Raw genomic sequence first — 16,897 nt, 5'->3', positions numbered from 1 at the left:
ACATCCCTTTTCAGCCAGTTGACATTAGAGGTCACAGGTGTACTGATGTTCTGCCGATTGCCTGTCTCCGTGGCAACCACAGAGCAAGATGGTCGATAGGCGGATCTGTCAAGGTATGATTGCTAAAAAGGCAACCAGTCTGTTTCCGAAAGGTCTAATAACTGAATCCGTACAGACACAAAACAATTAAGAGCTCCTGTTGAATTATTGTTGCATATTTTTCCTTCCGATTTTGAACGACAGGATGTAGAAATAATGTTGACAGGGGTACGGGCATTTAATTGAACTGTTTCATGTGGTGTGTGCAGAGTGATTGGACCCAGCAGGGTGACTGTGACAGATGCTCTGCGAAGGTGTCAGCCCAGGAGCAGGTACATCATATTAGGATCCAGATGGTGCTGCCACAACAGTCAGCAGGCCCCACCATACCCTGGGGAGACAGAACGCATCAACATATAAGTGTGTGTTGTGTTCCTGAATGCTTACAGTGCGAGTGTGGCTCGCGAACAGATCTGTTGTCGTGACAGTTGAAAATCCGATCCAACAGGTGATTTTGAAAGTATGGCTGTAATGGACACAGTACCATAGGCTACTCTGATTAGTTTGTGGATTTTGTCAGCAATGTAACCTATTTACAGTTGAGGACATGGCTCTGTTCTGCTGTCATTCTTAGTGCAGTGTTTGCACTATAAACACTGATTCCTATTCATGTTGGTGTCATATTAACATTGTATAAAAGTTTCAAGCCTGCTGAGTGCTGAGACATTTTTGCTCCTTGTTGTTGAGGTAATAACCGCTGAATGTAACTAATTGAAACGCAAATTCTGTTTATCTGGTTTGTTTCACAATGAAAAGCAAACGGCATGTGATTTTCATCCTTGGCATGGATGGATCATTATAAATAGTTTTCTTAGTATGTCGAGAATTCTAGACCTTTGATATAATTAGATTAATCAAGCAAAAGTGAATTTGGCAGTAGGTAATTGAATGCAATCAGACCTGTCATGTTAAAGGAGTCTAATGAGAAGTAATGTCTATGATGTCCACAAGATGGTACTGTAAGGTGCTCTTGGATGGGGAAATTCACTCAAGTGGTTAAATTAAAAGTCTCTAGATACTCCTTTTTAACTGCGATCGTGTGTAGGCATTTTAATTGGTCAGCAGCACCCTATTCATGCATGTGTTTGAGAGAGATGGCATGCAAACCCAGGAGTGACGACACAGTTACAGCATGTCCTTCGCTCAGCACAGCTGGGGTTTTCACTTTGACAGGCAGAGACTAAATATAATACACAGTTGCCTGCCTGGCTTTGACAGGAATGGAGAGTTTGTATTCGAGCTGTCTCAATGTACCTTTTAGAGGTGATGTGTTCCTTTTATTAAACTGCAGGTGTTGCTATGGGGAGGTAGCATAAGAATCTCTTCTTGTACACCTCGATGACCAAAATAATTTTGTGAAATAGTGCATTGGGAAAGTTACCCATGGTATAATCCCCTGTAATACAATTATCCCTAACCCTAATCACCAGGACAATACAGACCTGTCTCATACAAGTACACTTGAACAATAACTGTGACGACTCAGTCCATAAAAAAAAAAAACTGCATTTATAAACAGAATCAACATGAGCACAAATTGATTGCCTATTTTGGAGTCCAGCCAACAAAAGACAAATGCTAGAGTTGGATCAAAACCAAAAAGCCAAACATCCCAGCAGTATGTGCAGCTCTGTTTTCCATCTGCAAAAACCTACCCGAGCATCACGCCATCTGTTTGGCACAAAGAGAAAGAAATAGGTTTTACACTTGAGAAGATACAGAACCTAGCATCGTTTTTTTATCAATAGAATCCAAGTCACATTGCTTATATGCTGCTGGTTGAGTCACACCTTCAGATTGTGTGGCGCTTGAGAAACAGGGAGAATGGCTGATGGCAAATTTGAAGAGGTGTGTATGGATGTTAGTGAAGTGGAAAGAATAGCACTTCATGGTACACCTGTTGGAAATGTGCACCATGTATGTCTGCTCACAGCACACATCCTCAGTCCCATACCCCATGTAAGAACAAAACCGTAAGATACATCCAAATTCTCTGGATGCATTATACCACAAGTCCCCTGTCCATCAGAGAGGGATTGACTAAGCAAGGTTAGGACCAAAGCTAGGTACCAAAGGTTTAGGATTTATTTGTCGAAATTAAAAATTAGAGCGGATGTTCGTTAGACCTCTAAGAAACAGTCAAAAGGAGCAAGAACTTGAAACTTTTAATGGAAAAGATTTTAGAATTCTGTCTGTGGAGGGCCTGTCTGAGACTCCAGGTGCTGTGTCTCTACTGTCTTCTGGATGGAGGTGGGCCTGAGGGCAAGTCTTCTAACGATCACGGACCATTCTGGAGCACATCCACAAGGGGGGGTGGGGGGGGGGGTAGTCCTTACCCCCAGGCAAGGAGGAGAGATGATGATAAGAACACAGCTCACTTCAGCCAGAGGAAGTTAGATGACCAGAGAAGAGAGGAGAGGAAATAGATTTCAAAAGAAGAGCACAGGTTCAGAGAGGAGGATCAAAGACAACACTGTGAGTTCTAAGAGGAGAAAAAATGAGGAAAGGGAGGAGAGAATGCAAGATTCCGTTTTTTTTTGCGGAAGACTGGAAAAACACAATACCACCCAAATAAATACGTGAGGACTGGTTTGACATGCCAGCTAAAGTCGTTTTGAGGTTAACATTTCCGGAAAATTCTAGACTAATATCTAGAAGGCCACTGAATAATCACGTACGAAATCAATCCTAGCCAGGTGCTCAACCTACTGTTGAGTTTGTGAATTAAAACATAGACCATCTGTATCGGTTTGTCCAGAGATGTTTTGCAAACGTACAGCCTTATCAAGGTATCGAAATCCACATTATGGATTCCTTCCACCTCTCCAGAGTTCACAGACATTACTTAGCATTCAGAGCACTCAGCCTCGCCTACACCCTGCAGGAGGAAGGGAGGGGGATTTGAAACAGGTGAGCACACCCAAGGATATGAAACCAGAGTTGCTATCGACTCCCTCCACTGCGGATACCCGTCCACAGACTAGCCAGTCCAAGGCGGAGCCACAACTGACTAACAAGTGGAATGGTGTCAAAGCTCCATTCTCTTGCATAGTACTGTGAGTGCCCCCTCACTCACACACACACACACACACACACACACACACACACACACACACACACACACACACACACACACACACACACACACACACAGGGTAGTCAACAGTTTAAAGTGAAATATAATATGTAGTTTAGCCTACCAGAGGTACTAAAGATATTACACAGATCTTGCATACTTTTACTATAAGATCTTGGGTAAAGTGATTATACTGCATGTTTAAATTGATCAACTAGCTCATTAGAGAACCTTCTGGCATGGTTTAACCTTTCATCTAAGATAATCAAGTTACCTGTTACCTTTACCTGGTAGTGTGGGGGTAGGATCACTATGGTAACAAGGTTCTTGGTTTATTTTTTGTTGGTCTTACCACATTTCCATGTCACTGGAAGGCTTCCAAGGCTCTGGAGACTTCTGTGAGATGGTCTTTGTGAGAGGCAAAACACTGGATGTTCCTTGCATAATCTGTATAGGTGGTAAAAACTAAAAGTGAGCAATCTCACGGTCTGTATGTGATTTATCGGTGGGTTCAAATATCATACTATAGTCTACACAGTTTGTGGGTACTGTTTTGTTGTAAAGGTTAGGGTGGATTCCAACCATTGACAATCAACGTTACTGTTCCTGAGAAGTTCATGTACTATGATGAAGACAATCATGAAAAACATCCGCTTAAACAACCATCACAGTCGTTCAAAAGGATGACTGCACATTATTGATTGTGGCATTAAGAGAAACCTATCTAATTGAGCTGGCAGTCTTCTAAGTCTCCTGGTTGTTTTCAGAACACCTCCCTAGTGCACCTTTTGATTAGACGCGCCCCTGATCACGCATCCAGCTGTTTAAAATGAAATTATGCCTAGAGATAAAATTCAATTCCAGCAGGCTCTTTGCATAATTCATGATTTATGAACGCATCGTGGTGCTATTAACGTTGTGAAGAATTCTTATTCTGTAGAATTCTTATAACTCCATTCAAGATCGATCCCTGTTACATTTTGGATATCTTTATTGTTTTAATTACACTTGCTTGGCAGCTAATCGTGTAGACCTACAGACATACATACTGTATCTAGGACGTTTTGCAGTATAGCTTGCCTCCTGTTATAGCTAACCTTTTGAAAGGTTAAAGCCTTTCCTTTGACATTTTAGAAATGGCCCTTTTGCTTCACCCGACACGTCATCAGAAGGTGATACAACTCATATTTCGTAGCCTCTTAAACCTACAGAAGAGGGTGAAATGTTTGGTTTGTTGTTATAACTTTTTGGTTTCCAAAGCCTCGGGTAATTAAAAAGAGAAAATACAATATTGTTCTCCGGAATTAAAATCCAACTTTTTATCTTTTCTATGGGGTATGGAGTAGCAGTTCAGGAACTTCACTCCAGCTACAGTCGAGAGTGAAAAGTTGATGAATGGAAGGGTGTTGAGCAGTTGTCCGTAACATAAAGTCAGTCCACTGGAAATCAATAACTTAGCTGCAGGTTCTACACTCACCCTCTAATGCCTTACCTAGACCTCTTCTTCCCAACCGTGGATGATCTTATACAATATTGTCATAATATGTGAATTACACTGTCTAGGCTACATCCGTCAGATTTGAGGTTAAAAGTAGGCAACATATTAATATAAAAAGTAATAATAATGTTGATCTTTTTTTTCTTAAAAACTCAGCTTGACGCTCTAAATAACCACCTATCCAAATTCAATTTCATGCTTCTCTAACTGAGAAATTAATCAAATATAAAAGCATACCACCAAACTAGGGGAAAATCTGTAATATTGTACTCTTTTAAAATATTTCCACTATAAGTGATTCAACCAACTATAAGCAACTCAAAATGTCTGTAGATAAACGTAACAAGTGTTTTAAAGTGAGTCTTTGTCGAAATTTTACAAACTGCCTGACATTCGTAGCAGCAGTGTACTGCCAGTGAATCTCGGAACCTTGGAATCCACAGGACATCATGGAGTATACTCCGTGGCAGCCTAATCAAAAGACTGGTGCCCCCACCCCCACCAAATCACAGTGGGGGGAGGTTGGGGTTCAGAGCAACCGACTTCCTCACAATACCACCTCGCCTGCTTTAAACACAAGTCTTTGTACATTGCTTGCCCATTGCAAGCACCGATTATATAAAGACTCTTCAGATTGAGATGAATGGAATAGCCTTGACTGTCAGTGTCTTCCACGTCCAATCCTACACACTGTAAAACGGTCAACCAATGAGGAGACCAACCAAAGATCAGGTCTGTAGATTGGAAAAACAAACAAAAAAATAGTTATGAAAGTCTATTAAAACCGTAGGGAGGATAAATGGGTGCATCTCATTATAAGCATCGACCCCTTGGTAGTGTGTGACCCCTGACAAGCAACTCACATCACTGGCAGTTCAGTCAGACCAACTTCCACTCGCAGGGAATCAATCAACAGTGAGATATAGGCAGCTGTCAGGAAGGGGACAGATTTTGGCATTTAATGCTCTCGCTTGATAGACAAAGAGAAAGAGATCAATAGACAATTTGGTCGTGGAAAGGCAAACTGGATCCCAGAAAATTCATTTTCTTCTTCTCTTCTGCATCACTGTGAGAGCTCAAGGAAGTATGATGAACATTGATGACCACTGCCGTAAAGGGGAACATCATTCACTGGCCGGACACTTGGCCATTATAGATGAGACATTTTGAGCCTGCTCTCTCTCTGTCTTGGTTGATGTGAAATCCATAGCTTTTTCATCTTAGAACTGAGTTCAGAATGGGGTTCCTCATCCGTGAACATGCTCTGAGAGGATGCATCCACACTCACACTTTTTAAACATGAAAAATATACAGCTCCAATGTTTTGCTTTTTTGGTGAACGTTCTGGTAAATGATGTGAATTGTGGATGCTGGCACACCTCCTAAAAGACCACTGTCTCCCTGCCTCCTTTCCCCCTTCTCCCTGAATTCATAATTATAATGTGATTAATTCTAATCTCCCACATGTTGTCAGTCTCCCATTGAGATGCATATTAGCCTGCCTAAATAATGAGTCAGTCCTCATAGTTATCAACTGGTGATAGTTCATGGACAGGGTTATCTGTGTAACACTGCTGGGCTCTGCCCTCAGTCTGGCATGCCAGACTATTGTCCTCATTCAGTGTCCAGATCGATCTGAACACCTAGACTGATGTGTTCAATTACACATCCAAGATCTTCGAGAAGAAACATGCCGCCTTTTCTAAAAGGAGATAATTCATGTCCTGGTATAGCAGTGCTCACATCAGAGTGACAGAATGTCTTGCCTTTCTGGAAGTCTTTCCCAGTCTGTCTCTCCTTAACACTCCACCTCTCCTCCCTCCCCTTCCCTCCCCTCCCCTCCCCTCTCCTCTCCTCTCCTCTCCTCTCCTCTCCTCTCCTCTCCTCTCCTCTCCTCTCCTCTCCTCTCCTCTCCTCTCCTCTCCTCTCCTCTCCTCTCCTCTCCTCTCCTCTCCTCTCCTCTCCTCTCCTCTCCTCTCCTCTCCTCTCCTCTCCTCTCTCCTCCCTCCTCTCCTCTCCTCTCCCCCCTTCTCCCCCATCTCCTCTCTCCTCTCTCCTCTGCTCTCCTCTCTCCTTTTCTCTCCTGGTCCCCAATTCTGTAATTTCCTCTCCTTTCATCACTCTTTCTCTCTCTCTGATGTCAAATGTTCTTCTTTCTAGCATCACATCCTCCTGCTATATATGGACAATTACTTGACTGAGGATGTTGGATAGTGCTGTCACTCCTAAGTGCTTCCAAGGTCAAGCTACAGATGTAACAGATAACCTTTTCTCTCACTTAGTGTCATTGATTCAGTATACTTAGTGCTGAGTACATAGATGGATACGTCATTAAACATGGCTCCAATTTATTCTCTCCATTAATTTATTTAGGATTAATGAGTCAATCCCTGTATTGATTGATTGAAATATTTTTTTTTATTATCTCCTCCAACTTTACTTTATTCAGACTGTATTACCCTGATTAGTTCCTTTCACATAGGTCACAGGAATACAGCCTTATCACAAGCCCATTCCCTCCAAGCTCTGTCAGGATAAACATCTAATCACCTTTACGTCCCCCCCATCCCATTACCCATTACCCTGATGTTATTCATCACAGTGGCATAGTTGATATGTTACATTATCTGCTGATGGATATTCCTGCGCTATCTTGATGACTTTCGCAGTGACTCATCCCTTAGGCGAGGATAGTTCACTTCAGCCATTCAGTCAATGGAATTTTCTGTGGCTCTCCATTTGCTTGAAAATAACCCTGAATCTAGAGTCATGTTGTTATGTTCAATGAGATATTCAAACTTATCAATCTGTATCCATTATTGTTTTTGCTATGTGATCAAATCTGTGGGAATACCGTTGATACAGTTAAAAGAGTACAGTAATTTTAGAACTATAATTAGTACTTTGATACGCGAAGCAAGACATTAAATAGTAATGATATAGTATCTACTTATCGAGTATATATCTTACAGTGGTAAATAATCTCTATTTACTGATTTGCGACATCAGTCACAAAAATATCAATAACTAAGCCATCAATAACTGTAACCTACAATCCATAGTGCTACTGTAACTTCAAATGTAACTTCCTGTCATTGCAATTTGTCACTCTAATGTTCTCAAATATTCAGATAATGACATTCTGCCCTTCACAGATAGGAAATCAGGTCACTTTATTCTACTATGCTGCCTGACTCACAACATTGGTAACACACACACAGTCATTTAAATATTTTTCAAATCAGACCATGGAAATATGCACATCATGCACCCCTGAGCTAATATAATATAAATGTTAATGAAGATTTGTGCAGTCAGTTGGCTAGATGAACATTTGCAATATTGCAAATCCTCAACAACTTTCTGGGGATATGAAATTGGATATTGGCATAAAAATAGTTTCCTTCGGAGTTGAATGTTTTCCTAAAAGTTGGCATGTCTGGAAAAATAAATATATTTGATGAATTAGATGAATGATAATTATGTAGGGGAAAATGGAGAATGAGAAATGTTATCACTCAATTGCCTGCTTGAATTTCACTGTGTTGGTTGGCGTTCCTCTAAACACCCCCCTACCCCTACCCCAGTAAACCATACATTTGTCATTAAGAATCATTCTAATGTGATCAGTTTGGTAAATACGTATGCAAGCACAAACAAACGAGACTCGGCTGATAAGCCCCCCCCCCCAAAAAAAAAAACTGCATCATTGATTGTCTCAATTATTTAGACGATGGCAAACAAGCTGACATTTATGGATTCAATCAGCCGTCTTATTTTAATTGGTTTCAGTGATTTTAATGAGTTACGGCTTGACCGGTTTGACTGATTGAGAGATTACTAAAGGGCACCTGTTCTGCAGTCTCTTACTCACTGAGCCCATTGCTAAGAACAGAAATAGACATTTAACAGTGAGTATTTTATCATCTACATTCAACAATCAACCTGGGCAATTCAAAGGTCTTTTATCCAGCTGTAAACTAACACCCCTCCATGAGAAGGCATTACAGAGGGTGAATAGTTTAATATAGGTTACCTTAAAACAGCTGGGGGCTATCCAGCCAAGTATTGGTGTACAGATGTAATACAAATGACTAATTATCTATGACATTGAAGTTGGCCCTCGTCAACCTTGGTACATTACCTTTTACTGTTGATAAATGGAGTCTTAAATTAGCCACCTGATGCTACTTCCTCACTTTTACAGAGCTCTTCATTGAGGGGGGTTGACAGCACCTTTCAAGGACAGTCGCCTTCAGTCACAGGAGAATCTTTCCCAGATTGGACTGTGCTCTGTACCAATACAAGACTGTTTGATTTGGTTCCATCTCAGTGTCACTCAAGTCTTTCAACTGTATCCTGTATGGTGAATTCAACTGTCACAAATAGAATAGTGAGCCAGGTGAACACTTTTTGAAAACAGGATTTTCTCCATTTAAAAACTAGTCAATGGAAGAAAGACACCCAAACCATAACCTTGGGATTTTGACTCTTGGCTGCTGCTAGAAATTGTAATCAGACCAGGACAACCTAATATCTTGCAACACAATCACTGCTTCTGCTAATATACATGTATATCCCAAAGATTGATTCCTTGTTTACTATTGAGGCTCGATAATATTTGGTTATATTTATTTTCAATGGCCACAGTAAATGAAAACATGACTTACGTCTTTCAATCAATATTTATTTGCAAAACAAAAGAATGTAATTCAAACTAGCAATTGCTTAATTACATAACACAAATAAGCATTTTATTGACTGAAAAGATTTTACAAATGTAACTGTACATTACATTGTTGTATTTTGTTCTATGCAATGGGGCCTACAGCCATACAAGTTGGCAAACACACTGTACATAGAATGAACATACAGAAACAACAAACATGCCTTTAATAAAAAATATTTGTTTTTACAAAAATGTACATTTCTATACAACATTTTTTTTCCCCATTGCACATCTTTCAGCTTGCCTATTCTTCCCATCCTCTTAATAAACATTTTTTTTTTCCCTTTAGAGCACACAAGGTCAATTGCAACATTGACAAGTATCATATCACTGCAGAGGTCTTCTTCACCTGTACAACACTTTCTCTATTCTAGTTAATATGCATGTGACAAAACTGAGATCACATGTCTTCGGTTGCAAGGGATATTTACAGGGTGCAAAAACACATTGATAAAATAAAGTTAGTTTGATTGTAAAGTAAATGCAAGTAAACCAATGGGATGAGGCTTGCAACAAACATTTTATAAGGTTGGTTTTCAGTCAGATTCCGACCTGCACTGCAGTGCTGCACTTCGAACAGACCTCTAGAAAGGCAACCTCTATCAATATTGGTCAGTTTATTGATTTGGCAAATACAAAACATCTGTTTAATTACCTAATTACAACAATAGCTATTTGAAATGTCTGTTCCGTGTGCTGCAGTGCAGATTTGGCAATCGTGATTGTTTGAGAAATGGGACTTTACTTCTTAAACAGGCCGACAGCAGAAAGGACCACATTACTGCAAAACGATTTGGCAATGCAAATATATATGTTAATTGTCAACATTGGATATTTCTTTTTTTTGTGACTTCTTGTTGAAAAAGATGACATGACCAATCAACAATCCAGTGTAATAATACCTAAAAGCAGAAGATACTATACATTTTTTTGGATACTGCGGGATGAAAAACAGTGAGATGGCTTCATGTCACAAGTCATGACATAATTAGCCTACCGGGAGCAATTGCGTTAATCATTCAATTAGGAATAACGATTCAATTTGCAATAACGGGTGACAGAGCATTAGACGGTCCAACGTTGCCACTATCTGTTCGTTTTGAAAAGTTTCAGAATCCTCAGCCTAGATGGTGCAGAGCAAAGAAAAAAAAAAAAAAGAGGAAGTTGAAGAATTGCATCTCCTTAAAAGAAAGGTCAAGTCAGTGTGAAGGGAGGTGGGCAGCTCTTCTTTGAGAATGTTGCATGCTGGGATGCACAGCCTGCACAGAGACAAGTGTGGAGAGACAGAGGGCTCTGCTCCCTGGCATGGTGCCCATGCAGTATTTGGCAGGGCACCACAGGGGGGCTTGCTCTGCCTTATACATTTGGCAGGAGCTCGAAATACTTGATAGAATACCTCCCACAGGGTGAGCATGCGATAAATGGATAAGCTGCTAAAGTTATGCTAACAGCTATACTGTAGCTTATGCATGAGTACAAGCCCCAAACAGCCAAGAGAGATTTTTCACCGTTTTTGAAAATCCTTTTTAAATGTCACTGTGTTCATCAAGCTGAGATGTCAGAATAATTAGGGTGTACATTGTGCAGGATTTATGATTTTGTACAGAACGCGAGTTACAGACAAAACATTACGTAAACAGCATATACTAAACAAACACTTTTTTAAAAGATAATGGTAACTGTTATAAACACTGAGAATAATTTCACCACTTAAAACGGAATAAAACCTTCAAATCAATATTCAGTCTGTGCTACGTTTGCGCACAATGCAAACGTAAAATCAGTTTGGCTGTTCAAAAGGGACTGGGAACATTTGTCATTGTTGGCCGCGTTCACTGGGCATCTGAATACATGTCTTTGACACAGAAAGAGGAAGATCAGCTTTCCACTTCATAAAATATGTTTTCCCCTCAATTCTATGTTGATCCAGGACGGTTGTAAAGGTTGAGAGCAAGCGGTTCCTCATCCTGAAAAGACATCCATGAATTTTTAAGTTACAGTTTAAGAAAAAAAAAAACTAGAAATGGGTGTACTGTATCACCTTCTCCACCGCCATGTTTACTATTCAGAGTTCTGCTAATCGGAAGATTACACAGTTAAATGTTTACCCAGTGTGAAATCTCCTGAGAAATATTTGGGAGCTGGGAGGGAGTCCAAACACTTGAATGTGTTCACACTTATCTCCAGAAGCTTTAGAACTGTGCATTCCCATTTCTAGATGTGCCAATGAAAACCACATGGGATTGCCAGGTTTCTAAAATGCATGCCATGTAAGGTTCTGCAGCTCAAGGCTGGGCTGGCGATAAATGGCAAAACATATGGAAAGAAAATAGGAAATCACAGTGGAACATATGGCTGCTTTATATGTGGATGAGAAGGGTAGAACTGAGACACCAGATGCATGGACAAGCAGAAAGAGGAGTAGGGTGGGTGAGAGAGAGAGAGAGAGATGGACAGAGAGAAATAGAAAGAGAAAAAGAGACAGGGGGTGGGGGGGCACCAGGATATGATGGGTTGTACTGTATGAGAACATTTTGTCCTGCCCTTTAAAAGCTCATAAAGCCACCAACACAGGGGGCCCCACACATTTAATGACCAAACAGCACTAATACAAACAGTGGAAACCATGTCTGGGCTTTCCTTTGCCTCCGAGAGGGCTTCTGTGTTAATGTTGTATCATCAGGACCTAAATCATAAATACCCAGAAGTGGCCCCAGCTATCCCCAGGCCTACTGATGATGTCTCTGGATCATTACACCCCCCACCCCAGCTTGATGTGGGAGAAGCAAGGCAACGCAGCCTTGCCATGGCCACTTCCACACAATTTAATTAGATGGATGTTGTTTATAGGCAGTTCTGGGCCATTGAAGCACTATTACTGCTCCCTCTTTCAAAACCTGCATTATCTGCCCTTCACTGGAGCTACCTTTAGAAAAGTCACAGAGCTTATGAGTCAGGGTATAATTCATTCATGCTGGGCAGCAAAGAAGCAGTCCATTGGATCTGGCATTAAAGTAAGCCAAGAACCGTCTGGAAAAACCTACTAATCACAGAGGCTGACCAAGCAATCATGTGTGATCAGCGAGCTTGTACAGTGTAATCAGTAAGCTTCTAAACAACTCTTACCTGTTCTCAGTTGTCAATATCTGATACGTGGTTCTCCATCTGAAATAGGACAAAACACATCAACAAAATGAACTCCGAAAACAAGCTCTACAAGAAAAGCTCCACCCAGGGAGTTTCAAAGAGGTCAAAGAAAGTCGAGAGGCTCGAGATTCTGCCATTTTGAAGTGGTCCCTGGCATGAATTATCACTGTCTCTGATCAATATGACCTTCAACAGGGAAACAAATAAATCTCCCCACACTTCCCTTCCTCCATATAATCTCCTCTATAAGTGAAGAGGACACGACTTAGATCTGGAGCGTCAGGCTCCCCCCTGCTGTTTCATGGGTTGTAAATATGATATAATAAGGAATCTGTGGTTGCAGGGAACCATAGATGAACCCAGAACATGATAGATTAAATATTTTGATGAATTAATGCATAGCTATATCTATGTTTTCATTCCTATATAAGTTTAACAGAATGTTACTGTTTTCCCATTATCAATGGATTTTGCGGGGTATCTAGATTGTATTTTTATTGCTTGCATTATCTTTTATAGTTCTGATGTGCATTAGTCTCGCAATCCATTTTTAAACAGTCTAAACCGTCATTTTTGTCGCTTGTAAAGCATTTTGATTGGAATTGTATTTGATTAAAAGTTATATAGTTTGATTGATTATCAGAAATACGTGGTTGAATTAATCCACAGACAAACCCTGAACAAGACAAAATCCTTTGATCTAACGGCTTGATCTTGAAATACGGTGTAGCGTAAATTGTATTTAAAAATAATTGAGCAGCAAGTTGATGAAAGAGGCAGTGGATGACACTTCCTAATCCAAGAGGAAGTGACTTTGCAAAACACAGTTACACCATCCCCTTGACATCTTTATTTCCATATTCATACCGGTTCAGGCCAACCTCCAACTCTCCCCTGTGTGTTCACAGCTCTCTGTTTTAATTAGAGTGTTACGGTCTGTGTGTGTGTGTGTGTGTGTGTGTGTGCATGCTAAGGCCTGCCTCTGCCTTCAGTTAAGCCAAGGCTGACAGAGAGAGAAAGTGTCAGCTGAGCCGGCCTCACTATTCACTCATGTGGAACCCAACACTCAGGTTGGAAACCATGAATAATTCTGTAAAATTAACCATTGCAAGGGCACGACTGTGTGTCCACTTGAGATTTCCCATACTCCCTCTCTATCATCCAGCCCCCCCCCCTCCCAGAGCCCCCCTCCCAGAGCCCCCCTCCCAGAGCCCCCCTCCTTGTACCAGATGGTGGCCGCCTTCCTCATCGTAGTCGTCCTCGCCCCCGTCGGTCATCTCTCCTGCCTCTACCTCCAGCGCCCCGTCGCCTGCCTCCTCGCCGGAGTTCTCGGCTGCCTCGGACACAGACTCCTCGTTCAGGGAATCACAGTTGTCCTCGTACTTCCTCTGAGTCTCTGGACAGCAAAAGGAGAGAAACAAAGAGAAACAACACGGTGAAACATAGACTTTGACGGAAAAACAATTACTCAGGTAATTACTACTGTGTATTCATACTGACCTCTACAGCCTAGAGAGGAGCAACCTTTAGAGCAGAACCTCATCCATCCTCCTCCCTCCCTCCCTCCAGTGTCCTCCAGTCTAGGACATCTATAAAGGCCTCTCATACTGTGCCAGAGTTGTGTTGACACCCGCCTCTGTGTTATGACAGAGAGCTCAGGTCCCTTATCTCCCTCTCTGTCAGGAAGACTGATGGTGTGTGTGCCCTCTTAATTTCCTTCCCCCTGGCAGTAGTAGGGTTTTTTACAGGTCGTCCCCCACCACCACCACTGCCACCACCACCACATCTGTTCTCACCAGTCTCAGCCCTCTGCTGCTTCTCTATCTTCTCCAGGCGGCCCAGGAGAGAGTCAATCTTCATCTTAATCTGAGTCAGCTCCCGTTTGATAGTCTGGAGCTGATCCGACTTCACTGCTGAGACAAAAACACAAAGAAACGCACACACAGGCTTTCAGTAAATCGTTTTATAGGCAACTACGTTTTGGTCCATTTTCCCCATGCTGATTCAACATGTAAGTTGTGAAATGAGCTTCACAATTCCTGTTGATAAGCAGCTCATCACAGATCTAGAGCTATCATGAGATAATATGTTCCAATTGGCTCAACGTCCTATGATTATATCAACCCATTTTTTTGGGGTGCAATATTTTTCCTAATTTATCTTGTGTTCTCTTAATCGAAACGTGACCCTTCTGGGATTAATCTGTACAGTAGATTGGATCACGGCTCACATCCACCATGCAGTTTAATTCACACTCACTACCTGTGACAAAACCTCCATCTATCCAATACCTCCATCCAACATGCTTATCTCTTCGATTGCCTTTTTAATGAGGCTCTGGAGTATGAGAAGAGGACACAAATATATTGCCATTTCTTACATTGTAACACTGACATCATAGAATAGAACTAGTTTAATTTTGGACTAAATCAACACGTCCCTGACAAGCGCATCATCTATGGACTGTGTAAAATGGTTTTGACTTCTTGAATCTTTCTGGCTCGCCAAGCTGCTTTCGTTATAAGTCATGAGAAAGCCTAAAAGGCAACAGAAAGACTTGACCTTGATCACGTCAGTATTCTGATCAGCTAAACATAACAAGCACATGAATAGACGTCAAGATGAATTCAAGCTCGTCTCTGAGGGTTTACCCTAACTAGTTAGAGCCGAGCTGGTTATGGAGATTTTACTCCTAAATATAAGCCAAATCTGTCCCCCTAACCTTAAATACATAAATGTCATCAACTGAAAACATAAAAAGTGAGGAAAAAAAGTAAAAGCGTGAAATCACATTTGACACCAATCAAATCCAATCAATTGTGCAATCAGGATACAATTTGGGACTGTAAAAGCGTTCCCTAGTCCACTACACAGCTTTCCCTTCAGAATCAGAAAGCTTCGCTCCAAAACACATACTGTATAAAATCAGATCAGGTGCGCTCTGACAGGGTAAGCTATTAAAAGCACACAACTGTGTATATGTGTGTAGTTTCCAATTTCACCAGTGTTATGTCCAGGTGTTGTGTGTGTGTGTGTGTGTGTGTGTATGGGAATCTCTCAAATGAGCCTGCTGTAGTGTTCTGGAGAGTTTATTGGCTCTAAACGCTGAAGAGTAGCACAGAAATGACCTTTTAACAGGAAGAGAAAATGGGAAATGGATCTGATGTGGTGTCTTTCTCTCAGCGTCCTCTGGTTGCAATGGTGTTTCATGTGGAATACACACTCAATGCCGATTCACTCACGATCACACGCACACACAATCTTTTTTCCTCAGGGTAATGTTGTCATTTGATGATCAGAAAGTGTTGAGTAGTTTTGAATTCATCAGTAGCTTCAGGAGCTGGTTCTTAGTGTTAAAGTCATAAAAACACTTCCACAGTTCCAGAAATACACAGTCTTATCCGATATTTCAGAAACTGAGCATCTTTTGAGAGCCTGGATTTAAGGAGTGAAAAAAAAAAGTCTTCTTATAGTTGTTTTGAGGGAATTGCGGGCAAATGGATTAATCTAATTTGGGGATTTCATGATGACCACAAAACACGACTGTTTCTGAAATGCTAAAGGTCCTTGAATTGCAGAGATGGAGATTAAACTTGACAAAGAGAATTGAGGCAGCTGGGTCTGAAGTTATTTCAGACTCTGACTGGCATCAACAAGAGGCAATCACTAGCTTGCCCTAAGATCGCAGGGGAATAATCTTAAATAAGTACCAACTGATAGCATTGATTGACTGAAAATGGGTTTAATAATTGTAAAACACTCATTCAGAAACCTTCTTCTTGATCCAGTCATTCTTTGAGTGAATATATGTTTTACATGCTCGGTCTGGTTATTGGACCCTGGAATAGAGGAAAAAATATGCTCTGTATAAATGTGAGCTAATTCATCAGATGGCTCATGTCACACGTTGAGATCTTTAATGCTGTTTTGCATCACAAGTATGGCGAACCAACGCAAACCCAGAGGATAGCTAACCTTAATACACAATCAATCAATACCAATACAAGTAATTTCTCACAACATTGTCTGGCTTTCACAGACTAGCAGAAGAAGAGATTTGTCTCAAGTCTGAGGTGGAAAATCTATAAATAAAAATAAAGATGAGGAATACGCCTTTTTTCGCTTTCTTTCTCGTTTTTCTCTTTATTTTTTTACTCTCTGGCTCCGTGAGACCTGTGTTGCAGGCCCCCTGACAGACACCACCAAGCTGTTCTCCCAGATAAGGCTGGACTGAACAGACAACAATAAACGAGACAGACCGCACACTGGCTTCAATTATACAGGCCACGGTTAAAGACGGCAGTTTAGGAAAACAGAACTAGACAGGCGACTCTGTGGGGACCACCCA

The 16,897-nt window shown here is 41.1% G+C and overlaps 1 protein-coding gene across 1 annotated transcript in view; it reads right to left on the bottom strand.

The window, feature by feature from the left end:
* Positions 1 to 9,410: 9,410 nt before the first annotated feature.
* The window catches only part of ralylb (RALY RNA binding protein like b), a 31,240-nt gene continuing 23,753 nt past the window's right edge, over positions 9,411 to 16,897 (bottom strand). Inside the window, exons 5-8 of the mRNA XM_084703020.1 lie at positions 14,346 to 14,462; positions 13,776 to 13,945; positions 12,529 to 12,567; positions 9,411 to 11,369 (exon numbers count right to left, since the gene is read on the bottom strand). Coding sequence (XP_084559146.1) covers positions 12,535 to 12,567; positions 13,776 to 13,945; positions 14,346 to 14,462 — 320 coding nt within the window. The 3' untranslated portion in view covers positions 9,411 to 11,369; positions 12,529 to 12,534. The remainder of the gene's footprint in view (positions 11,370 to 12,528; positions 12,568 to 13,775; positions 13,946 to 14,345; positions 14,463 to 16,897) is intronic.

This window comes from Hypomesus nipponensis, chromosome 8 (genome assembly GCF_054491055.1).
Source record: "Hypomesus nipponensis isolate SF chromosome 8, ASM5449105v1, whole genome shotgun sequence".
Lineage (NCBI taxonomy): Eukaryota > Metazoa > Chordata > Actinopteri > Osmeriformes > Osmeridae > Hypomesus > Hypomesus nipponensis.
Note: the sequence above shows the minus strand (reverse complement) of the source record. Positions and strands in the feature narration are given on the sequence as shown.